Source organism: Phyllostomus discolor, chromosome 2 (genome assembly GCF_004126475.2).
Source record: "Phyllostomus discolor isolate MPI-MPIP mPhyDis1 chromosome 2, mPhyDis1.pri.v3, whole genome shotgun sequence".
NCBI lineage: Eukaryota > Metazoa > Chordata > Mammalia > Chiroptera > Phyllostomidae > Phyllostomus > Phyllostomus discolor.
In genome coordinates, this window is record NC_040904.2 from 161,290,238 (window position 1) to 161,314,936 (window position 24,699).

The 24,699-nt window shown below is 45.2% G+C and overlaps 2 protein-coding genes across 9 annotated transcripts; both read right to left on the reverse strand.

Annotated features, from left to right (window-relative positions):
- Positions 1-104: 104 nt before the first annotated feature.
- Positions 105-4,730, reverse strand: SUOX (sulfite oxidase). 7 transcript variants are annotated; one of them, XM_036018842.1, is made up of 5 exons: positions 4,057-4,730; positions 3,378-3,611; positions 2,670-2,766; positions 2,254-2,431; positions 105-2,033 (listed from the first exon to the last, which is right to left on the reverse strand). In XM_036018842.1, exons 3-5 carry the CDS (start codon positions 2,717-2,719, stop codon positions 624-626), a joined length of 1,638 nt encoding a protein of 545 aa, XP_035874735.1. In that variant the 5' UTR covers positions 2,720-2,766; positions 3,378-3,611; positions 4,057-4,730; the 3' UTR covers positions 105-623. The 7 variants fall into 7 exon arrangements, with proteins under 7 accessions (XP_035874735.1, XP_035874738.1, XP_035874737.1 ...); XM_036018845.1 differs by lacking the exon at positions 3,378-3,611 and having other exon boundaries at positions 2,670-2,729; XM_036018844.1 differs by lacking the exon at positions 4,057-4,730 and having other exon boundaries at positions 2,670-2,729; positions 3,384-4,030.
- A 2,052-nt stretch (positions 4,731-6,782) lies between these two features.
- RAB5B (RAB5B, member RAS oncogene family) lies at positions 6,783-23,974 on the reverse strand. 2 transcript variants are annotated; one of them, XM_028531726.1, is made up of 6 exons: positions 23,669-23,974; positions 12,245-12,507; positions 10,731-10,882; positions 10,362-10,484; positions 9,717-9,810; positions 6,783-9,369 (listed from the first exon to the last, which is right to left on the reverse strand). In XM_028531726.1, the coding sequence occupies exons 1-6, from the start codon at positions 23,971-23,973 to the stop codon at positions 9,254-9,256; spliced, it is 1,053 nt and encodes a 350-aa protein (XP_028387527.1). In that variant the 5' UTR covers position 23,974; the 3' UTR covers positions 6,783-9,253. The 2 variants fall into 2 exon arrangements, with proteins under 2 accessions (XP_028387527.1, XP_035874740.1); XM_036018847.1 differs by lacking the exon at positions 23,669-23,974 and adding an exon at positions 13,327-13,356.
- Positions 23,975-24,699: the final 725 nt, after the last annotated feature.

The following is a 24,699-nucleotide window of genomic DNA, read 5'->3' on the forward strand; positions in this document are numbered from 1 at the left end:
CCTCCAGCTTTTATTTTGAATTATCTTTCTCACTGCACATCCCAGTACCAGTGCACCTCCCTGGGGCAACATGCTCACTCAGTCTCAAGGGGTCCCCAAAATCATTTTTTAGTGTTGTAGTCTTAAACAGATGTTTTATTGAAATATTTATAAAAGTGTAATAATAAAGGGAGAGGGTTGCACTACTCATACCCCTGGCAACCCAAAGAGACAATAGAAAGTCACATAGCTACTTTTTAAGCTTACATATATCCACATTCTCTGAAGAATCCAAGAAGAAAAGCAAAATAAAAGGCTTCAGTGGTGATAAACATTAGAAGTGGAGGTGCAGGAGGAAGAGAAAATAATGCTTGTTTCCGGAAATACTTTTCCCACTTCTAGCCCCTTTCTCTGATGACTCTCACCTCCTGGCACAGGGTCAGTGGCCAGAAACATGAAGCAGTATCAAAAGAGGGTTTTGCCTGTGTACCTATGTGTGGCTGAGGAAAGCATAGTACAAGATTCTGATCCAAGGAGTGGAGAGATGGTGGGAAAGGCTTTGCTGTGGAAATGACGCTAAAGGATGGGTGTGGAAAGGCATTGAGAAGGTGGTTCTGGGAAGTAGATGGTTCCATTTCACCTTCTCATGGGGCGACACGGACGTGGACACGGTGCCAGGCATTATTGAGCACACCTCGCAGGTTCCAGATTGGGGCCACGGTGTCTGGCTGCACATTGTAGCTGTCATCAACAGCCTTACAAACAATGTTCAATTCCTTTTTCCCAGGTGGCACAGTGGCTTGAAGTTGCCATAGCCGCCAGGCCCAGGCCTTTCGGGGGCACTGTTTCTCCTCATCCAGCTCAGCCACCTGCCAGGTTAGGCCCCCATCCAGAGACACATCCACCCTGACCACAGCCCTTCCACCACCACTCCATGCATAGCCTTTGACAGTCACCTCTCTTGACTCTATGATCTCCCCATCCTTGGGCTCTGTGATGGCTGACTGGACAGGAAGTTCCTGAATAGATGGAGCTGAGTCAAAATCTACAGAATCCCAATCCACAGATGGAGAGAAGCCTTTGTAATCTCGCCGCTGCCAGTGGCTGTAACTTTCCTCTGGTTCCACACTCACTTTACCCAGCCATTTGACGTGGCGGGCACCCACCACACCAGGAACCACCACCCGCACAGGAAAGCCATGGTCACGAGGCAGAGGCTGCCCATTCATTTCATATGCTAACAGGACCTCAGCTTCAGGGTCCATGGCCCGAGCCAGAGGGATTGATGCCCCATAAGCAGTTCCTGTGGGGTCTGAGTCCAGTCCCTCAAAGCAAACATGGGCCTCGGCATCACGGAGTTGGTGACCAGCCTTGGCTAACACATCGCATAGTCGTGCCCCGGCCCAGCGTGCAGTGCTAATGGCCCCTGTACTCCATTCCAGACCTCTTACTTCTTTTATCTGATTCATCTCAGAGCGCCGGTTGCCAGCACACTGTACAGTGGCTGTGATCTCGTGCTTGGGGAACTGGTGCAAGTCATCCAGTGATAGGGACAGTGACTGACCCCCAGGTGGTCCTATAATATGCAGGCGATAGGTGTCTGGGTCCAGGTTAGGTACAGGCAGATGGTTTCGGGTGAAGAAGATAGGGTTGGGTGTGATGTAGTTTTCCGTTAGCAGCTCAGGGGGGGGCTCTGCATTAAAGGGGCGCTGGCTGTTGACCTTCAGAGCTGGGTGACGTATAGGATCATCAGCGTAAGGGTCAGAGGTCTTCAAGGTGGATGGCGCCTTGTCTTCAGGGCTCAGCTCCCCAATCTTGTACTGAGCTAGTATCTCACGTATGTGGGACTGGTTGTGAACAGCATAGAGGGCCCAGAAGGGCTCTAGAGGACCCCCGGCTGCCAGCATCAGCTTTGATGGCCCCCCAGGGTGTAGGTCCACAAAATCTGTGACATCAAAAACCTCAGATCCCAGAGTCACCCAGATCCTAGTCTCAGGGCTGGTGTGGGATTTTACTTCCTCCCTCGTGTATATGCGTGTTGAGTCCTGAGCAGCCTGCAGGCAGGGAAGGGGTGAGGTAAAAGGGAACAGAATATTAAGAAGAAATCACTGTACCTTACCCTGAGCCAATGCGCACAGTCATGGACACTGGGAAATGGAGGTAGCAGATTTCATCTCCACTTTACATGAAGACAGTGGTAACAGCCTGGCTTGCCTGGGATGCTCACTAGGATCCCTTTGTTCTGACAGTGAAGTCTCTTCCTTTCCCACTTACCCTGCAACGGTGGTCATGATAGGCCAACGCTGCCCCGAGGCCTAGCAGGGTCCCCATGACTCTCCATCCCCTGGTCCTAGAGTTATCTCTAGAGAAGGCAAGTCTGGGGCACTGGCGCTGAAATGAATCATTTGTAGAGCAGGCCTGAGTGCAGAGCCTCGAGTGGGTACACTTGAGTCTGGAAGAGAAAAAGGTCTTTTTAGTAGCACACATCTGAGCAGTGAAGGCCTGGGTTTACCTCTCCCTGCTTGGCCATTGGTTCATTCAGTTGGAACTTAGTTTCTCCAGGGATGGGTGGGACAAGTGGAATCTAGCTTGTTCTTTCCTTCTTGGCCAACATCTCAACTATCTTACGTGGCAGATAAAGATACTGGGAGGGGAGATAGGGGCTCTGAGACTAGGATAGGGTGGCCTACCTGCAGGCCTGTCTGAGGCCCAGGACCCCAGCTCTGTGCAGCAGCAGCATTGTGGCAGACCTGTAGGATGAAGATTCTGGGATCGAGATGGGAATTCCTGGGAGGGGATGATATTAGGGCAGTGTGAGGGAATAGGTGGGCGGGGGAAGAAACAGAGGAGGTCAAATGGAGATTTTCTGTGGTAATGAGGCCAAAGGGTAGGAATGGGAGTCCAAATGAGCCCTTAGAGAAAAAGCTGGAACACTAGAGACAGACTGTACTGACAAGATGAAAAGGAATGGGAATGGGGAGAGTGAGGAGAGAAATAGGAGTCTTCTCGAATCACCCATCTCCCATCCTCCAGTCTACTTTTGGGTCTAAAATGGCATGGTTTATTTCTGAAGTCAGAAGACAACTGACAGGCAGACTGACTTTTAAACAGGGACAAACGGTGAAAAAGGTGGTGGCAGCCTAATGGGGTAAAGAGCTCAGATTCTGGAGTCGAACTGCTTTGGGTTTGTGAAACACCCTGCCACTGGTCAGCCCTGTTCTCTGGGCAACATAACGAAGCCGCTCTGACCTTGCCTCCTTGTCTATGAAATGAGATCTACCTAGCACAGCACTGTGACCAGTAAACAGGTACTAACATTATCTTTGAAGGCCTTGCAGTGTCCTCCTCTCTCCACCCACCCTAAACAGAAAACCTAGACCCCAAACCCAGGTACCCACCTCTATCTTGTCTATGCCATCCAGGGAGTTCAGCAAATTGAGGAGTTAACGACTGTCAGGGGATGGGCTAGAGAAGGAAGAAGGTAATTTTTCTGCTCTCTGCCCTGCAGTAGTTTCTTCTTCACAGCACGGAGCAGATCACTGACCCCAGGAGGCCCAACTGGGTAGGGGTGAGAAGAGTTCCAATTGCCGATGAGATGCGAAAGAGGGGGGGGTGGGGGTGAGGCAGAGAAACTGCAAGGGAGAAAGAAGTGGGAGCAGAGTCTGCATTTTACTTCTGGGCTATGGGCCTCACTCCCTCCCACCTTCCCTCAATACCAGTAGCCTACTTGAACCAGACTGGGCTAACTGGCAGGTGAACTCAGTTCAATGTCCCAGGTTTTGGAAAAGGTAGCTGTATAACAGATGCCATTCCTCAGAGGCACTTTAGGTAGAAGGCTAAGTCCAGCACAGGGGCACAAGCACGTGGTCTCATGCCACTACCCAGAGCTGACACAAGTTTCTTGTAGCAACACCTCGAGCCCCAGAAGGAGCACCCGGACAGCCGGATTGGAGGCAGGTACTGGCAGTTTTGTTGTCCTCATGGTTTGAAGAATCCTTGGGCGACAAGGACCCCGCCGTCGCCTAGGTCACCAGCCCTTCCCCCTCCTTTTTCTTCTCCTGGCCCCAGCCCTCTTACCCTGTTAGATGTACGCCAGGAGGACTGGTCCACGGCAGGACTGCTGGTAAAGGGGCGGGGCCAGTGCTGTGATGTGACGTTGGGATTAAAGGATCGTCCAGTTCCTCTGCTGGCCCCCAGCCATTGGCGGGCTGCGGACCTCTCCCAGCTGCTGTGCCCGCCTCCTGGAAGCTGCAGTAGGCGGGGCGCCTCCAGGGCTTGAAGCTAGAGCAGGGTTTTTTTTTGTTGTTTTACCCCCGGGGACAAGGAATGGCACCATCACCATTGTCGGAACCCGAGCAGTGGAAAGTAACGAGGACTACAAAGATTGGGTTTAATAGGTGGGCAACTTTGAGATGGCCCCACCCCACGCCACCCCTACCGCGGAGGCTCAAGGTACGTTCATTGGAGGAGGCCTCGGAATGCAGCCCGCCCTCTCCGGGTGGTGGGACTCGCCCCTACCCTGCTTTTGACAAACTTCTGTTGCAGCTACAACAGCTGTTTGTCTTTTAGAGACAAGGTCAAGTGATTAGTTCTCTTACAGACAAGAATGAGAGCAGAAACAAAGCTTAAATAGTGGTTCAAAGCCTTGGAGATTCTTTGGACTAGTTGAATTTCCCCCCAAATCATGGAACCAGCAACACTGAATAGCCTTTTCTATTTTGATTAGTAAGTCAATGTTTAAACATTTACTTTTATTTATTTATTTGTTTGGTTTTATTTATTTTGGAAGGGAAGGAGAAAGAGAGGGAAACATCCATGTGCAACAGAAACATCAGTTGGTTGCCTCTCGCATGCCCCTAACTGGGGACTTGGCCCGCAACCCAGGCACGGGCTCTGCCTGTGAATCGAACCCGCAACTTTTCAGTTCGCAGGCTGGCACTCAAATCCACTGAACCACAGCAGCCACGGGCGAGTAGTTAGGTCAGTAGTTAGGTCAAAAATCACTTAACAAGAGCAACGACTTAACATCCCAAGTTGGGAAAAGTATAATCACTCAGTGTCAGAGCAAAGGACACTAATAGAAATCATTTGCTGTTACCCCCTTTAGCATTTGATGCAGGACTGTCTGGCTGGCTGTGAACCTGGGGCAAATGTATCCACATTGCCCTCTAGGGAACAGAAGGTTGAGCTACAACCTGACTTTAAGTTAAGGTTCTTTTTTGTTTTTTAGATTTTATTTATTTTTAGAGAGAGAAGGGAGGGAGGAGAGAGAGAGAGAGAGAGAGAAAAGAAACATCAATGTGTGGTTGCTGGGGGCTGTGGCCTGCAACCCAGGCATGTGCCCTGACTGGGAATCAAACCTGCAATGCCCTGGTTTGCAGCCCATGCTCAATCCACTGAGCCACGCCAGCCAGGGCTAAGTTAAGGTTTTTATCTTTAATTTTTGAAGATCATTTTCCCCTCCTTTGATCTGCTCTCCTGAACTAGAGATTTTACCAAGAACCAAGGGGTTGTGGGCGTCATGGGAGAGTAGTAAGAAATACACAAAGGGGAAATGACACTGTAGAGGTGATTTTGGCTCTCAAGTTTTTAGAAATAGATTTCCAACCTAACTATGTATAATTAAATCACTGGAGAGGCCTAGTGCAAGACCTGTCTTACCAGTTTTAAAAAACAGGCTCAACCCAAGGATACGAAGTCAGTTAGGGACCATCTGAAGCCACTGGGATGGACATTTTTCCCTAAAAACAGTTATGGTTTCCTTGTGTGCCACACACATGCTGCACACAACTGTCCTTTAAACCTCAACTTCATTTTACAGAGAGCAGCTAAGTAACTGATCGAGGACCTAACTGATGAGTTGGCAGAGACAGGATTGGAATGCTGGATCTGTTTGGCACCAGTTCTCTTCCCTGTTTTTCTGATTCTTTGGAATTTAAAACTCCTCCTGCAACCATATCTAATCTTTTCCCTGTATCATTCTTCCCCACCCAGTCCACTTAGACTGGGACAGATGAAAGGGCTTCACATACAGTAGGAAATGACAGATTCAGGAGAAATTTTCCTGTGGGGAGGTAAAGCCACATGATCAGTCAGAAATGCTAGTTCAGTGGGGTTTTTTTAAAACCTTTAGGTCATGGTCCCCTCTGAGATATTAATAATGCAAAGGACCCTTCCCCTACAGAAATGCACATAAATTTTTGCATAATACTTCAAAGCAGTCACAAATTCCACCTCTTCAATTTCATCAACTGTTTGCCCAAAGGTCCACAGATGGCCCCCCTCCCCCATATATACATACACCCTTAACTGTAAGAGGACCTGAAAAAATAAGCTATGGTCAGATTTGATGAGCTCTTTAGTGATTTGGGAATAGGAGTGATTAAACAGTAATAAAGAAGCTAGTTTTTCAAATTGGGTTATTGCACTATTCAAGAAAAGATCAGAGGTAATTAGGAGGCACCAAGATGCAGTCATCTGACTGGTGTGGCTTTGCTGATTGGAGCATCATCCCATGAACCAAAAGGTTGTGGGTTCAATCCCTGGTCGGAGCACATACTGAGGTTCTGGGTTTGATCCCTGGTTGGGGCACTTATGGAGGCAACCAATTGATGTTTCCCCTCTCCCTTCTTCTCCCACCACCAAAAAAAAAAAATGAGGATTAAAAAAACAACAACAAAAACTGGTGCAGGGGAGGGTGTGTTTTTGATCCAATAAAACATTGGGTGCCCTTTCTTCCAAATTTCTAGTATCAGTCAAAGTAAAAAAAAAAAAAAAAGAAGCAACACTCCAATACACTTTTCTTTTTTTTCCTTTTTTTACTTACATTAAATACATCGGTAAATCAGCAGTCGCATTCTGTTACCACGATTGTTATGTTGGAAGAGGAAGAAGGGGGGGAAAGGCAAATGCTTTCTCAGAAGAAAAAAAAAGGACCCCCCAAAAAAACTGATCAAAAGAGAAAAATGAAAAGCTTGGAAATAAAAACAAAGATCCCCAAGCCCAACAGAGCTCAAAGGAAAGCAGAGAGCTGATAGGAAGTAGAAGGAAGGCAGCAGAGAGGCCCAGAAGCTAAGGCCAGTCCTAAAGGGGGGGTGGAGAGGGGAGGAGAAGCCTGGATAGATGGTTTCCCAGACCCAAGGCAATGAAACGTTCTCACTCCTGCTCCGTGGGGAAAGCTGTACAGAGAGAGAACTTCATTTCTAAGAGACTTAGGAGAACCATCCTAGTTCTTCCACTTATAAGGATGTACTGGGTGTTCTTGGGGGCTTAGTGGGGTGCTGGGAAAGGAAGGCAAAAATGTATGTGTGTTTCAGGGCCACAGGAAATAAGGCTGCCCCTGGAAAAGGAAGGGAATTGAGACCTAAGGGGAAGAACTTAAGCTAGGTCCTTCAGGATCTCAGCCTCATGGATTTCTCAGCTGCTCTGGGACAGAAGGAAGTCTGCAAGCCAAAAGGGCAGAGTGGTTCCAATCCTAGGTCACCAAGGCCCTCACTGAGGCCTTTCCTACATTACTTCCCCCAATTTTCACAAAACTCTAGGCTGGAACAAGGAGTTCAGAATTCTCTCGTGCCTTGATGGCTTCCCAAAGACATCCTAAAATACCTGATGAGGGATGTAAAGAGAGGCTAGAGATTTAGAAAGGACCAACATCTTCTGGTGATGCGAGGGGATTTTCAGTGCCAGTCATTCTCCACAGGGACAGGTATTATAAGGTGGCCACCAGTAGGCCTGTGGTACTAGTCCCTAGTGGTATTTGGATTAAACCACTGGTTGCATGGGGGGTGAGTATGGGGATAAGCACAGAAGGACTAAACTGAAGATACTAACAAAGGAGAAAAGAAATAAGGCCTGATTGGGGGGTGGGGGGTGGAGAACAGACTGTACAGTGGGAACAAAGATCACACCTATTTACAGGGAAGTAGAAAACACACGGTAACGGGTGGATCAAATTGAACATGAACCCTGGGAAAGGAGAGAAAACTCCTCCCTCTTGCCTTACTCCTCTTCACCCCTTTCCATGGCCTGTGCTATCCTGAGACCGCTCTCCAGTTGCTTCAGTTAATTCCCTAGGAAAGGCAAACCTACACCCAAGAGCTAGGCTGGCACAGATATAGGTTAAGAATCGGAGTTGGAGGAAGCTCGCAGTGGAGACTGGGCTTGAGTAGCTGCCACTGATACTGTTCTCTACAGTCCCTCCCCAAACCTCATATACATCTTGGATTCCATTTAATTAAAAAAGTGAGAGGGCAGGTAAATCAATCAAAACTCCCATAAAACAAGTATCCCAACTGAACCACCATCAATTAAAGTGCAAACTGCAGGGGGATATAGTGGCTGGGCTTGAGGCCACCTAAAGGCCAGAGAGAAAAAAAATGCATACGTATAAATCAGAGGATGGATATCAGAAACTGGTCCCTCCTCCAATTAGATCACAGCAGAGCCAAAGATGCAGGCAACCAGTGAAGATTCTTTGGAGGACTCTGGGGTTTGGCGTCTCCCCCAGTACGGAAGAGAAGCTACCTAAGAGACTGATTGAGGGGAAATTAGGCCTTGGAAGAGTTCAAGAGCCATAGATGACGTTGTATCTCCACCTCCTCCTCCACCTCTGCCCAGTTAGCTAACAACACGACTCTCACCTGGTGCCTGCGCGCTTGCCTTCCCATTCTCTACCTTGAAACACCTTCCACAAGGCTGACTCATGGATAATGCAGTGTTTTCAAATGAGAAATTCCAACCAAATAAAACCAAAAATGGAAATTTCCTTACTCCCTCCTGCTCTGAGCCTTACTCTCCCCCAGGGCCCTTAATGTGACTGAATTAGAAACTTCCTTCCTCAGTTCCTGGGTTCACCACCTTCTCCATCCTGGGGAAAGGAGGAAAAGGGGATCAAGAACAGGGGTTGACCAAAAGCAGAAAGGGCAGAAGACAAAAAAATGTTTTCTGAAAAAATGGGGAGGAGGAGGAAAGGTAAGTAGGTCACTGTCTTGCACCTATAATACAAAGTGAAGAAAGGTGGTTTTGGAAGGTAAGTCCTGGGAGACCTGACCCCCCCGAGTCCCAGAGTAGGGGTTGGAGGTCAGTGGCAACAGCTGCCTGGTGTTGGTTGCTGAAGCGTTAAAAAGTGCCATGACGGAGCTGTCAGGAGGCAGCCCTTGGGAGCCAGGGCTCAGTGTGCTGTTACCGTAGGGGCTGTGTGCTGAGGGGTGGGAATGGAGGTTATTTTTTTTAGCTTTCGTGCTAGCTCCATACTTGTTTGCTGCTAGCTGCCCCCTCAGTTGCTACAACACTGGCTCTTGTTCTGCTGGGACTGCTCGTGGAGATCCACGCCTCGGCTTCGGCCTGCTGCACCCCCCAGATTCTGGGGTTCACTCTTTGGCAACTTCTTAGCTAGAGGCAAAAAAGAGAAGAGAACAAAGTATGGTAGATTTTAATTCATCCCCCCCACCCCCGCCCCACAAAGACTATTGCGTTAGGAAGAAGTAACGGGAAAGGGAGAAATGAGATACTGAAAGAACATTCTGAAGATGGGAGGCCTCACCATTTATAAACTACATTAAATATGAGGGTGCTCAAGCTGCAGCTAAAGGACGGAGGTCACAATGGAAAGTGAAGGTATTTCCACACCCGAAGTTTTCACAAGAGGAGACACTCCATTTATCCTTATGTCTTGGGTTAGTGATCCTGTCCGGAGGTAAGGGAAAAGACAGGAAGACCTCAGGCTGCTCTGACCTTACCTATTGCCAGGAAGAGATCATTGACGTTCATAGCTGTCTTGGCTGAGGTCTCCATAAACAATAAGCTGTTGTCATCTGCATATGCTTGAGCCTCCTGCAAGGGGTAGGGTTAGTGGTGCTCAGAATGTAGGTTAGGAACCAGTATGGCCCTTCCACTCCCAGGTAGCATCACAGTGAGGCAAAGCCCTAGGTTCCCTCACCTTAACTGCACCTCTGAGCCAGGTAGCCCTGAACCCATATTTTGGTGACAGCTCCCTCAAGGATAACCCCTGGTCTAGATGACTTTATGCAACAATCAGATATCAGGAATCTTAATTATGGGAGATAAGGTAAATTGGTTGGGGGCTTTTGGGTTCTGGCCCTTACCTCAAATTCAATTGCTCCCTCCTTCCTGTTTTCACACTGATACCCCCACAGCTGGTACACCAGACACCCACCCCTCTACTCTGGAATTTTCTTCTGACTCTTCTAAAATCTCCTGGCTGTCATTAGGGTCACAGTGTTGCTGTTTTTAACATGGTGCAAAACAGGGAAATGAAACAATAAATGTCCTCAGATGAGGTTTACAGAGAGGGCAAGTTTGGACAAAAAAGGCCCCAAGCACAGAGGGAGTGCATCAGAAAGGGACTCTATGAGCCATCTTACTTCATACTCCACCAGGCGCTTGTTGGCCAGGTCAGCTTTGTTCCCCGCCAGGGCTATAACAATGCTAGGACTGGCCTGCCGCTGTAGTTCCTTTACCCATGTCTTCGCTCGGGCGAAGGTTTCCTAGGAAAACATGAGGAAGAAAATGGGTGGGCTGGAATGACTGCCAACCAGGCCCATCACCTTTAAAATCCAGTCTCAAAACTCACCTGTTCTAGGTGGCCTTCCCTCACTGAAACCACTCGTCTCTGATAACTTATTACCTGTCTTCTCAGCACTTGGAAGCATAATTTTGCTATTTTGAGAGCTTGTTTTCTCTCCCCCTCCTAATTGCTATAAATGAAAGGATAATCTTCTCAGCCCACTTACCTGATTAGTAATGTCATAAACCACAATTGCAGCTTGGGCACCTCTGTAGTACATGGGGGCCAAGCTATGGTATCGCTCCTGCCCTGCTGTGTCCCAGATCTCAAACTTGACTGTTGTGTCATCTAGGCAAACAGACTGGGTGAGGAAGGCCGCTATGGATGAGAGAATAGAGAAGCAGTTTTTGAGAGGATGAATGGGAACATCCCACACCCCTTCAAAACATCTCCACTCTCAGTCTAAGGCCAGTCATGACCTGGGCCATTCAGTTACAGGAAACAGTTTAGTGTTTTCCTCTTTATATATAGGTCCTGGGACCAAGATTAAAACTGCTCTTGGCTAAGTCTTTCCAACCAGAAGTTTCTCTAGCTAATGAATGGGCACACCTCCTTTCTGCCCTGCATAGTTTTATAAACTATGACTAGAAGAGTCATTTCTCTTCTAATCAAAATAGAAGAAGAAATAATGACAGAGATAGTAAGCTTCAGATAAAACTCACATTAAGAACTTTGTAAGATTTTAAAGCTTGATGGGAAGTTCCACCATTAACCATGTTATTTGGCTGTTACTTTTTCATATAATCTTCTGTTGGCCCAAAGAATACCAAATTTCCAAGGTAACTAGTACAAGCGGGGAAGTAGCTACATGGGAGTTCTCATAAAATATCCTTTTTTTAAAAAAAGTATTTATTTTTAGAGAAAGAGGAAGGGAGGGAAGGAGAAATTGAGGGAGAGAAACATGGACTGGTTTCCTTTTGCACACCCTCTACTGGGCATCCAGCCTGCATCCCAGGCCTGTGCCCTAACTAGGAATGGAACAGGTGACTTTCGGTTCTCAGGCTGGTGCTCAATCCACTGACCCACACCAGCTAGGGCATAAAAGGTCCTTTTGAATTAGCACCCTATTTGGGGGTAATGGCAGGGAGAAGGTAGCATAGGTGGAAATGGCAGATGAGCTTTATCTTCTGTATTTAGTTCCAGCCTCTATTTTACCAGATATGTGCCTCAGAATGCACATATATACATGCCTGCACCTCTGCCACCTCCAATTCCAAGTAGCATATCTAGGGCAGGGCCCAAGCATGCATAGGATGAAATGTCCCCAGGTGATTCTGATGTGTGTCTCTGATTATGAATCACTGCTCCAAACCAACCCTGCTCAAGATGAATTTCACTGGGATTAAGATGAAAGTAGGAGGAGGAAGACACAAAAAATTAGTGATTTTATTGGTGCACAAAGGTCAGCCCTTCATATTTCCTTCTAGGAAGGAAGAGGATGAATATACACCTGCTTTTTGGCATTATGGCAATTTTTTCCTGTTTTATTTTTTTTGGGGGGGGGGAGGTTTATTCAAATGTCAACTACCTGCAAAGATGGAGGTTCTCTGGTTCCTTTTTCCTGTTTTATAAAGGATTTCCATTCTAGGGAGCTAAGAGGTCCAGCTTCACAGTCAGGTCCCTAGGTCTCCCTTTAAAAGCTTTACTAAGCACTGAATCTCCTCTCCCTGAGATACTCACCTCCAATGGTGCTCTCCTGGTACTCATGGAACTGCCCTTTGACGAAACGTAATACCAGGCTAGACTTCCCCACTGCAGATTCACCCAGCAGGACCAATTTGAACTGGCATATTTTGCTGGCCTGGGGCTGCCCATTGGGCCTGGCTGTGCTTCTGCTAGTCATGGCTAGATTTTCAGAGTGGGAAAGGACGTAGGGAGGGGGATGCCACAAAGCGGCAAAGGGGGGAGGGGGGAGGGGAGGGGACGTCCAGGCTTCAACAGTCCTGCAAGACAAAAAAATGCAGGTAAAATTAAACACAGGGTCATTAGGACTACAGTCACTTTTTAGACAAAGGCTAGAATCACTTCATTTCTTTGCTCCTATGATCTTATAATCATCTACCATTAAAATGTTACACCACTGAGTGTAACCATGCAGCTGACACTCAGTGGGAAGAGTAGGGAATGATAAAATAAGTGCATCCAAAGTAGAGTTTGCCCTACCACATAATCTCCAAATGCCAAGGGAGACTGAAAACTGTGCAAAAAGTCTTTATTCCTTCCATTAACTTCCCGCTATATCTTCAATGAACTTTTAGTTGGCCTGAAACCCACAAGTACCCTAGATCCTTAGCATCTCCTTGTTTTGGGATTGTCTTTTTTCTTCCTCCTGCTGTACTTTTTTTCTAGCTTTCAAAATAAGTGATTCATTCTAGGGGTGTGGGATGTCACCCCTTCTAACACTGGGGGTGTATCTTCTGGTTCGGTATCCTTCATATATGACTAGTCCTTCTTGACATTTCTGAAAAATCTAACCAAGGTCCAATTGCCAGAAAAATCTATCCTTTCTCATTTCTAGCCAAAGGTAAGCAGAGAAACACAATCAACAGTTTGCATTTGGTATCAGCCCTTTCATTTTGCTTCTGCCACCTTTCCACGACTGAAACAGTCTCGATCTCAAGTCTAAAAGTCAGTAGGCTTGACCTGCTCACAACTTGCAGCTGTCTTCCTGGTGCTTAGGGATTAGATTACCCTCCATACTAGACTGGCCCAACAGCTGTAGCTGTAGCCCTCCAAATTAGAGGCAGAGAAAGGAGGTGTACCTTCTAAACACATCAGGAATCTGCAGGGGATCGTGCTGGAGGAGGCAGAGAGAGAGAAAGAGAGGAAGAAGAGAGAAGCTGAGATTTCGGGAGCCTAATCATCTAAACCTGAGTATTTCATCATCCTGACCCTGAGGGGAAAGGAACCAGGACATTCAAAAATGAATTAGTATGATCAGAGAGTACAAAACCTCTCTAAAGCCTAGGCATTGCTTGGGTTGTACTTTGCTTGTTCAAATTAATCTTTTCCCTCCTCCAAGGGTGACTAGTGACTCCACAAACATCATACTCTGGTACATGTGGGGAAACATTATTTTGTCATTATAGCAAGTTGTTCTGGAACCAAATCAAGGTTAAACATTTTTGCAATCCCAGTAAAGTCAGAAGAGACAGTAAAGACAGAAGAGACAGAAACATCTTACGGGAGGCAGTGCGGAGGGACAAAGGCCATGGAGTCCAATTAATCGGGTTCCTTTTACAGTTCTGCTTACTAGTTGTGAAACTTTGGGCCAGTTACTAAATCTTATTTATATATTCATTTTCTCATCTGTAAAATGGATGATAATAGCCTTATGAGGACCTCCTTCATAAGGTTGTTGTAAGGATTAAATGAGATAATATATGTATATAAAGAACTCTGAGTATTTGACCTAAAGTGCTCAAATGGCTACTAAGCTACTAATCATTAATATGCATCAAGAAAATTTTTCTGCCCAAACCTTAACTTTCAGTTTTATAAAATGGGAAAAATATCTACTTCATAGAGTGGCTATGAGGATTAAGTGAAAATTTATTTAGCATAGTGCTAATAAATACGATAGGTATTGCTAATGAGTGGCTCTAATTCAAAGAAAAGATCAATTTAATATACCAAAGTATAATTCAGTATTAGTTGTCAATATATTCCTAAAAGGCAGCCATGATATAAAAGAGATAGGAAAAAAAGTGTAAAGAGAAAGTTGGCAGAGACGTGAGAACTCAGAATAGTTCCAAAGTATACTACAGTAAGAAAGAAAAAATGGAACGAATTACCCTGACCCTACTGGGTATTCTACTGCACCCTAGGCCAGTGAGTCCTAAGAATCCAGATCCACATGTGCCATTTGTGATGAAGTTTTCACTGGTCTAACATGAAATGATAAAAATAAAGACAATATAGCAAGTTTCTCATAAAGCTAAATTTATTCAACTTAAAGCACAAGTGGCAAACACAAGGACCGTGGGCCAAATCCAGCCCTCTACCTTGTTTTATCCGGCCTGGAACCTTATTTCCACCCAGCGGCAGTGCCGAGCTCTCGCTTAACTGTTAAGGAGTAGTTACATTTATACAGTTCTAAAATTATATTAGGCCCTTTGAAGGCAACCTCAAAGCTGATGTGGCCCCTGGTGAAAATGAGTTTGACACCCCTGACTTAGAGTATTCTTTATAACAAGATTTCTAATTTCTTTCTTAGAATCAATTTTCTCTCAAATATATATGTTGCATGAAAAAAACTCTCAGACCCACTGTGAAGTTAAAAAAAAAGTTGTAGACTAGCCTTGGTTGGTGTGGCTCTAGGGGTTCAGTGCCAGCTTGCCAACTGAAAGGCTGCCGGTTCGATTCCCAGTTAGGGCACATGCCTGGGTTGTAGGCCAGGTCCCCGGCCAGGTCTGGTTGGGGGCATGCAGCTGATTGATGTTTCTCTCACACATCAACATTTCTCTTCCTCTCTCCCTCCTTCCCCTCTAAAAAATAGATAAAATCTTAAAAAGTTTTAGGCTAAAACACATGTTGGATTCTATTTCTGTAAAAAAGAAAATTTTACATAGAAAAAGGTATGGAAAGATACATACCTATCTGTTAACAGTGGTTACCTCTGAAGAGAGTAGGACTGAGGAAAGTGGCATGTGAAGGATTCAGATTTTTTTCATTCTACATAATTTGTAAAAGGAAATATATATATATATCATATATATGTTTTAAAAGATTTTATTTATTTATTTTAGACAGAGGGGAAGGAAGGGAGAAAGAGAGGAAGAGAAACATCAACGTGTGGTTGTCTCTCACACGCCCCCTACTGGGGACCTGACCTGGCCCACAACCCAGGCATGTGCCCTGACTGGGAGTTGAACTGGCCACCCTTTGGTTCACAGCCCACCCTTAATCCACTGAGCCACACCAGCCACGGAGGAAATATATTTTTAAAAATAGTTTTCTAAGCAAGTGTTTGTTTTTTTTTACATGCTTAAAAAAATAATGGTGACAGGCAGTAGTAAACTTTCTAAATATAACTACTTGGAAAAATAAAACTCCAATTTTAAGTTTATTGGTCCAGAAATCCAAAATTCTGGGAACCAGTACTACAAAATTCAGTATTAATTAGCTTCTTAACAAATATTAAACAGTTCTTAAACAGTCCTTTAGCTGTTTTCGCCCTCAAACCTTTAGAGTAGTATTTCTCAGATGGTGTCTATAAGCCAATAGTGACCTTGAAATCACTTGGTGGATCATGATCAGTATATTAAAAAAAATCAAGTATATTGCAAAGAGTAAGCGTAAGAATCAGGCTATGAACATGTCACTTGCGTATGTACACACACACTAAATTATGATGCAAAATGTGTTTTTTAAAAAAATGTTAGCTGTGATAAAAATGTTTTAAAAACAATGCTTTAGAGAGGCCTGAAATTGAAAGGATAGGTTAGTAGGGTATGGGAGGAAGTCTAGCCTCTAGCCAGCCTATAGGCCATAGTTAATTTCACTCCCAGATAAAATTAAGAGGAGGGCTGAGTATAGCTTTCCAGGGGTGAAAGGATTCTCCAACCCTGCTATTGAAGTTACGGAGTTACTATGCAAACAGGAAGCAAAACTAGAGGCAGTCCTGTGTAGTGTAAGGGCTTTATCATCAAGCAAGCCTGATTTTTATCCCCTGTCTTCCCTGTTACCTCACTGTGATCTTAGGCTACTCACTCCTTTTTTGTCTTTCTGCGCCCCAGCTTCCTATCTAAAGGATGAAATTGGAGAGTTGTGGGGAGCCAGTGGCAAAAAGCAGAATTTGAACTCAATTCCAAAGTTCTGGGTACATTTAACAAATTTGTTTCTCTTAGGGTTTCTCAGCATCTGTGAGGATGAATTATTTTTAAAAACATTTGTGTGGCTCACATACATTGTTTCACAGGAAAAGAGGATGGGCCATCATAGAACTCTGCACTTTAAGTGGAACAACAAATTGATCTTTTCTTTTTCTCTATCTCTTCCTTTCTCTTAAAAAAATCAATAAAATAAAAAAATTTTTTAAAAACTGAAAACATGTCACAATAGAAAAATAACTACATAAAACAAAAAAGAAGAAAAAAAGTACAGATGATAAACTGATCAAGTGTCATTTAGGTGAGTGATATAATATACACTACACCCCTAAACAACAGGAGCCCTGGCCAAGTAGCTCAGTTGATTAGAGCATCATCCTGATAAGCCAGTGTTGCAGGTTTGATCCTTGGTCAGGGCACGTACAGGAATCAACCAATGAATGCATAAAAGGGTGCAGGAACAAATTGATGTTTCTCTCTCTAAAATCAATAAATAAAAATTAAAAAAAGAAACAGGAAAAGTCACTAGATTCTTCAATTTATTTATTCCTTTACCTTTTTATCTATTTCAAACATATAATCTAAAGGGTGGAACACTAAGCCTTAATGTTACGATTCTAGAAAATGAAAATATAAGAGTAGACTGAATTCTCATGGGCAGACACCTCATTCGAGGCCTGGGAAAAGAGTAGGGAATTGGGGAAGTGTGAAGATAGGTAACAGTCACAGACACACTCAGGTTGCAAAGCCCTGGTCACTAACCCACACAGACAGTAACTTAAACCAGAGCCCAGACACACAATCAGCAAAATTTCTTGCTACTAAGCAACCTGGGATTATCAGAGATTGGTAACTACTGGGTTATAAAAGGCCACCTTCCACCCTGGCTGGATAGATCAGTTGGTTAGAGCGTTGGTCTGATATGCCAAGGTTGCAGGTTCTACCCCCCATCAGGGCACATACAAGAATCAACTGCCCTGGCTGGTGTAGCTCAGTGGATTGAGCTCAGGCTGTGAACCAAAGGGTCACCAGTTCGATTCCCAGTCAGGGCACATGCCTGGGTTACAGGCCAGGTCACCAGTACGGGCCATGTGAGAGGCAGCCACACCTTGATGTTTCTCTCCTTCTCTTTGTCTCCCCCTTCCTTTTTCTCTAAACAAATAAATAAAATCTTAAAAAAGGAAAAGAAAAAAGAAAGATTACCTCCTACCCCAATGTGTCACCCTGAGTATGTCCCACCTTCCCTGTTCACAGTAATTAATGGGCTGCCCATCACGGTGCCTTGATCTTTAATCCCAAAGTACTCACAAGGGTATCATGCTTTTTATTCAATAGCTAAGCTTTAAAAAAAAAAAATCAGGGGTACAGAAATGAAATAATACATGTAAGATTCAATTGACTTCTCTACTGTTCTGGAGGTGATACTTTACTAAGAATTGACAGTGGGCAAATGATCCATTCGAAGGTAATAAAGGTTTATGTAAAGGTAATAAACCACAGCCAACCACTCAAGTAGTGTGATGATTATTAGCTCCAATCCTGAGGCAAAAAATATAAAGTGGAAGATAAGGAAGTTATTCTTCCTTTCAACCCTTTCAGTTCAGAAGAGAAGAAACCAGATTTCACTTCTGTTGGAAGTGCAACTCCATGCTCTGGCCGGGTGGTTCAGTCAGTTGGAGCATCTTTCCTGCACACCAAAAGGTCTGATCCCTGGTAGGGCACATACCTAGGTTATGGGTTCATTCACCAGTCGGGCACGTATGGGAGGCAATCAAATGATGTTTGTCTCTCTCTCTCACATATCAATAAATGTATCCTCAGGTAAGGATTAAGAAAAATAAAGTGCAGCTCCACAAGAGTGACTATCAAATGCCCATTAACTAGGGAGGGCTGAGGCTTAACCATGGCATCAGCCCACTGGGGAGCAGGGAGAGAGAGGATGAAGGGGTAAGTTCTTTTTTTAAAATTAATTTATTATTTTAGAGAGGGGGAGAGAGGGAGAAAGACAGTGAAACATCCATGCAAGAGAGAAACATTAATCAGTTGCCTCTTATACACGCCCAACCAGGGATTGAACCCAAAGCCCAGACATGTACCCTGACTGGGAATCAAACTGGCCATCTTTCACTTTGTAGGATGACACCAAACCAATTGAGCACACCGGTCAGGACAAAGGGGCAAGGTTCTTTAGGTGGGCAGCTCTACCAGCAGGGAAGGAAAGTATGAATAGGAAGGGTTTCTCAGTCTGCTGATCCCAGCTAGAGCACAACTCTGTTCCTTTGGCCCCCTTTCACTTGGTAGCTTTGAGTCCCTATGCCTGCCACACATGAAGCCTCCAGAAGCCTATCACCAAACAATAGAAACTGAGTTTCAAGTACATAGCCACTGGAGTGTAGCCCACTCCCAAATGTCAGCCCTATAGGGTCAGTTTGCTGTATTAAGAGGCAATCAAAAGGTCATCTAATCCTGTCTCTGTATTTTACAGGTGAGGAAACCAAGGCACAATTAATCACCTTGCCTGGCATTACCACACAGATAGTTATCAGCTGTCACACAGCTGCTTAGTAGCAAATCTTCTCTAACTAGTACTCCTCGTCAGGTACTCTTTCTTGCTACTATTATACCACTATACCCCTTAAGGAAACAATAGATACTGAACTCTGAAGAGGGCATGGGAGAGGAACAAGAACTTAGATGGGATAGAGTTTCTGCCTCTATTCAGTTTAGATAAGTACTTCCTTTGGCACTAAAAAGTTAGGAGGACATAATCCTTCCCTGGGAACTGGGATCCAGTCCCATACCCTTCTGACAAAAGGACTCACTCATTATTATGCCTTTGTAGAAGGTCTTGACCAACCCCTGACAGGACAGTTGAAAGAAGCAATTTAATGGAAGGCAATAGGGAAAGAAGTGGTAACTTCTGCTGAATTCAATGGGCCTTGGGATTAATAGGAGAGATTTACTGAGTAGAAAAGATAGGACAGAAGCCAGTAAACACCTTTAACTCTCAAACTTTGTTTAGATCCTCAATTATCAAAATCTTGAATTGAGAGTTCCACTGTTTGGCTCAGTTCTTTCATTGTGTTGATCCAATATTAACCAATGAGTAACTGGCTTAAATGAGAGTCCTTTCACTTCCCCTACTCTCTCTTATATTTCCCCAAGAGGCAGAAAGCATACTTATCTCTTATCAGCATGGTAGTGCAAACTCCTTATTATTGACCTAGGAAAGATTGGTATGCCCTTCTACACCTTGTCTGCTTACAAACTCCTAATGTATCTTTTAAGGCCAACCTCAAATGTCACCTTCACTAAGAAACTGCATAATTACCCTCTCACCCCAGCAGTATTCATTACTGCTTTCTCTGGGGTCCCATAGTATTAAGACTGTATTACTATCACAACATTTATTATGTCATATGAGTTTTAAACTATGAGCTTCTCAAAAAGTGTGACTATTTGTTGTCATCTTGAATCTCCAGAGCAGAGCACAACATCTCATACCTAGTAGGTGTTCAGTGAATGCTTCCTAAATTAAGTAAGGTCAGAGCAATCCTGCTTCCCTCCTCCATCTCCTCTTCCCCTTCTGTGCCACCTGGACAGCTTTCTACTCAGTTCCATTTAGGAATGTTTTGAGTCAGCCTCAGAGAACCAGTTCTCTCCCTGGCCCCTTTGTGATCTCCCTTGGATGGAGGGCCCCCTTGGGACCCAGCCCACAAGGCACTGTTGCAACTCAGATGGGCTAACTGCTTTTCCTGTCACCCGTTATTATGCCTCAAATGGCCTAATCACACCCAGCATGTGGGCCTCCCACCTGGACACTGAAGCAACTGCGGGTAAATACAAAGTTCCCTGAAGGTTGATGTTAATGTTCAGTTAACTTTGGGTCATTATCTCTATTAATTCTTGAATTACAGAAACACACACAGAAAAGAAAAGAAAAGAAAAGAAAAGAAAAGAAAAGAAAAGAGAAGAGAAGAGAAGAGAAGAGAAGAGAAGAGAAAAGAAAAGAAAAGAAAAGAAAAGAAAAGAAAAGAAAAGAAAAGAAAAAAACATAGCACCACAGAACTTGAGGACACTCTGAAAAGGTACCCATGGTCCCTAAACAGAAGCTACAGCCTGGCTCATAAATCTACACAGACTTTGCTCACCTGGGTGGCTCCTTACTTAGTTTAGTTACTGCTCAGTCAATGACTAAATCTTTCCTAAAACATTCTTGGGAAGTGGGAGTGTACTGTGTAAGGTTTTAAGGTATCCTTTCTCCTGGCAGGCTGTTTCATTTCCTCAAGTTCATTGTCTTACACTTTGGTTACTTTCCAATCTGAAATGCCTTAGGAATAGGAGGTATACACTTGCTTCTCCTACCCTCTGCCTTCTCAGAAGTCAAATTCTTATCCATGCACACAAACAAGCTAACTATAGAAGAGCAATTCTTGCTCCTGGGCAAAGTGAGAGTTAGAAGATACAAAGTATTACTTCAAGGGCAATGGGGGAGCTCTCCAAGTAAGTTTTTGTAACTGAAGGTTGATGTTTGAAATTCTATATTGATAATTCCACTCCTTAGCTCCTTATGAAACAAAAGCCCTTGGAAAAATTAATACTTTAGGTGACTATATTACACCTTAATATGAAGCAATTCCAGATCATTTCTTAAAGGCAGGCTTTGATTAAGGGGGATATAGAAAAGACCAAAAAGTAAAGAAAGTGACAGGATATCACCCGGGTGTAAAAAAATGGCAAACTTTAGAAAGGATTTAAAACTTTCTCTCCCCCCCGCCCCTACAATTTTTCTAGGGCTGGCTTTGAAGGAGAGAAAATAAAAGCTCCTGGGGGGACAACAGTTGAGATTTCTGTACAAAGGCTGGGCATATTTATTAGAGGGCTTCTAAAGCCAGTAAGGGCAAATTCAATAAGGAGGTAGTATGAAATGCCCCAGCTGTACTGAGGTTTAAAGGACAACCAATTTCACATCCAGAGAAACTCTGGAGCTACTCATAGAAAGAAAAATACAAGGGACCCTTCAGAGAACCATGATCTTCTTTTGGGATAATGAAGGGACAGTCATATAATCTAAACACACAGAAACCCTGAACCAGAAGAGGTCTCAAATTTCTCATGTTAGCAGAGATGCCAATAGTTCCCCCAAACAAAATGATTCTCTGTAATGTTATTTTTCCTGCCCATAAAAGAAAAAAGGACCCCTGGCTGGCGTAGCTCAGTGGATTGAGCACGGGCTGGGAACCAAAGTGTCCCAGGTTCGATTCCCAGCCAGGGTACATTCCTGGGTTGCAGGCCATAACCCCCAGCAAGCGCACATTGATGTTTCTCTCTCTCTCTCTCTCTCTCTCTCTCTATCTCCCCCCTCCCCTCCCTAAAAAAATAAATAAATAAAATATTAAAAAAAAAGAAATTAATAAAAACTGACAATTAAAAAAAAAAAAAGAAAAAAAAAGAAAAAAGATTTGGCCATCTATTTGAACACTTTCTAGGATACCCAGTGCACAACTGGGGTATGTGTTAAGAAGGTGAGGGATAACCCAGAGTACAGCTCTTTGTCTGAAATTGACAGGAGCAAGACAAAATGAACTGTGAAGGCAGCACAATAAATAACAGAGTATCACCCCAGAAGGGAAAACTGAAAAGACTGACAGACCAGAGTTTGGTGGGAACATGAAAACAGAATTGCCTCTGGTGGCACATCCCCCGAAGCAAAAGGCAGGATTAGACTGACCTGCTGTCTCTTATCTCTGACCTTTCTGGATGAAGTACATTGAGTGAGTATGTGTGGGAGGATTTAGTTTTTACTCTTCTGTACAGCTTGAATATTTAAAAACATGTATTATTTTTGACATTAAGAAGAAACGTAGTTATAAAATATAGTGGTATAAAAGGGAAAAGAAGGAAGTATTATAAGGGGAAACCCAATAGGCTCCAATCTATGGCAGACTAAGGAGTTCAGACCATTAAAAATTATGGAAGGAGGGGACTCTTGTGCCTTAGTAATCCATCTTCCTTTTCCCTACTCACACCCCTTTCCCCAAGTGCCTTGTTGTTTGCTGAAGAGTAAACCAAAAACTGGTGATGCCAACTTTGTGGAAAAGAATCTCTCTTCCCCAAATCCCTTCCTCAGTTATATCACTTCATATTTCCAGGCTTGGTTCCACCTAAACATCACCTGTCTGGGAAATACCCAAGTCTAAGTCCTAAAAAGTTTCTCCAACTATGGTTGGAAGATCTCTTTTTGGTGGCTGGGGAATCCCTAAGCCCCTTTCCAGGGCAGATTAGTTCACTGATTCCCCTCTTCTAGGTTAGAGATATAGCATCCACTACAGTCCACATTATTAAGTGAGAAAACAAACACCCTCCCCCAAATCCAACTTCTTAGCTCTTACACAGGACTGCCTCTCTAAACCAGCTGAGGTTGGTAAGAAGAAACAGACTGCACCCTCCAGATGAATCCAAGGGAAAGTGTAGGGGTTGAGTTTGGAATAGCCAACAGTCACAGGAAAAAAAAAATACGTTTGTTTTCACTAGCTACCCTGGACGTTCCAAAAACTTCAAGTTACCACATCTCAACACTTAATCGTAACAAAAGAGAAGGGCCTCCCAAACCCCAGAGCCTCCGGCCCATCTTTGAGCATTCCCAGAAGCTCCCATAACTGATACTGCGCCCGGCTTCCATTTACACAATTACTTTAGCCTTCTAGATTAGGAAAGCATTCTTCATTTGCTTCACTGAACTCAAATCCTCTCGGCTCAACTCTGGGGCACCCTAGTTATTTTAATAATAGTCACTTTCCCTGAAAAAGCATGTCTCTTACCCAACTAAGAACTCTTCTGGGCCCTAGCAATGGGACATCTCCAGAGCACCAGCTCCGGTTATCCTCCCGGCCCAGGCGTCGGGGCTGACCCCTCACCTCCCGGCAAATGGCCTTACCTCACCCGCTTCCCCGGCCCTTTCCCCCAGCTCCTCCCTCCCCGCGCTGCTCAATGAGGCCTGCCCCTGCCCTCACCCAAGACCTGGGCCTCGCGCGCCGGCCCGCAGCCTTGCCGCCGGCAGAACCCGGCCTCACCAACTTCGGGCTCCCAGCCCGCCTGGCCCCCTCCTCAGCGCCCCCATTAGGCCTGTCGGGGACCGGCCCCCTTCTCCCCTCTTCCATGGACCTCTCTAACCCCATCGCGGAGGCCCAGGCCCGCCGCTGCTGTCAGACCATGCTGCTCTCCTCTCCCAGGCGCCTCCGCCCCTGCCCTCTGGGCTCCATCAGCTCGGTACCTGCACCTCCGTCTCCCCCGTCGGGCCCAAGCCTGTGTCGAACAGACAAACAGCCGCAGCTCAACCAAACCCTCCTGCTCCTCCTCCTCCTCCTCCTCCTCGCCCTGGGCGGGGGCCCCGGCCAATGGCACAATTACGCCTACAATCAAGGGTGGGCTGTGTGTGCACGGATCCGCCAATCCTCTGGAGAAAGGTGGGCCTTTTTCGGCACTGTCACCAACGAAGACGAGCCAGGGACCGGACAGGCGTGTCCCTAGGCCAATACGAAGAAGGAAACCTTGAAGATGGACGAGGTGAGAAGCCATTGACGAGGGAGCTTCCCGAGACAGGGGGCGGTACACTGTCGACAAGCGTGCATACCAACCAATAAACTCTTGGTACCCTCTTGACCCCGCCCTTTGACTCATAAACATATAATCAGGTGAGTGACGGAGGCGGGCCAAAGTGAAACTTTAACCAGTACTGCGAAAATTTGGGACTTGAATGGCAGGCAAGGCGGGGTTGAAGGAAGCCCTAGGAAGGCCGCTGCCGACCTTCGCCCCTCCCCCCGCGAATTTCGCTGGGCCTGACTCTGGCTCCCCTTCCTCTAAGAGCAACTCACGGACCTAAGGGGAAATAACCTCTCTTAGGGACCTGGAGCCTGGGAATTTAAGTAGCCTTCGCATAGGGTCTTCCTCCTTTAAGTGAAGCTACAGAGTACAAGAGATTTTGGGGTGGCTTGCGGGCGGTCTGATATGTTTTTTAATGGGATGAGGCAATGGCACCTCCAAGAACCAGCAGCTTGGAGACGCTTTAGCCCTTTCATAATTTTTCATACGGATAATTGAAAATATTATGAATCATGCTATAAAGGTGAATAAAGTATCTTTAGAAAACTTTGGTGTTTGTAATAGGCAACAAAAAGGAAAAATGATGAACTTGCAGTGTCAAGACCAATTCCACGGCGCACACTTCCAACCACAATGCTGCTCTCAAGCCCTTCCTAACACTGAAATTCCGGAAATGCCTCCTCAAAAGTGTATGTTGTTGTG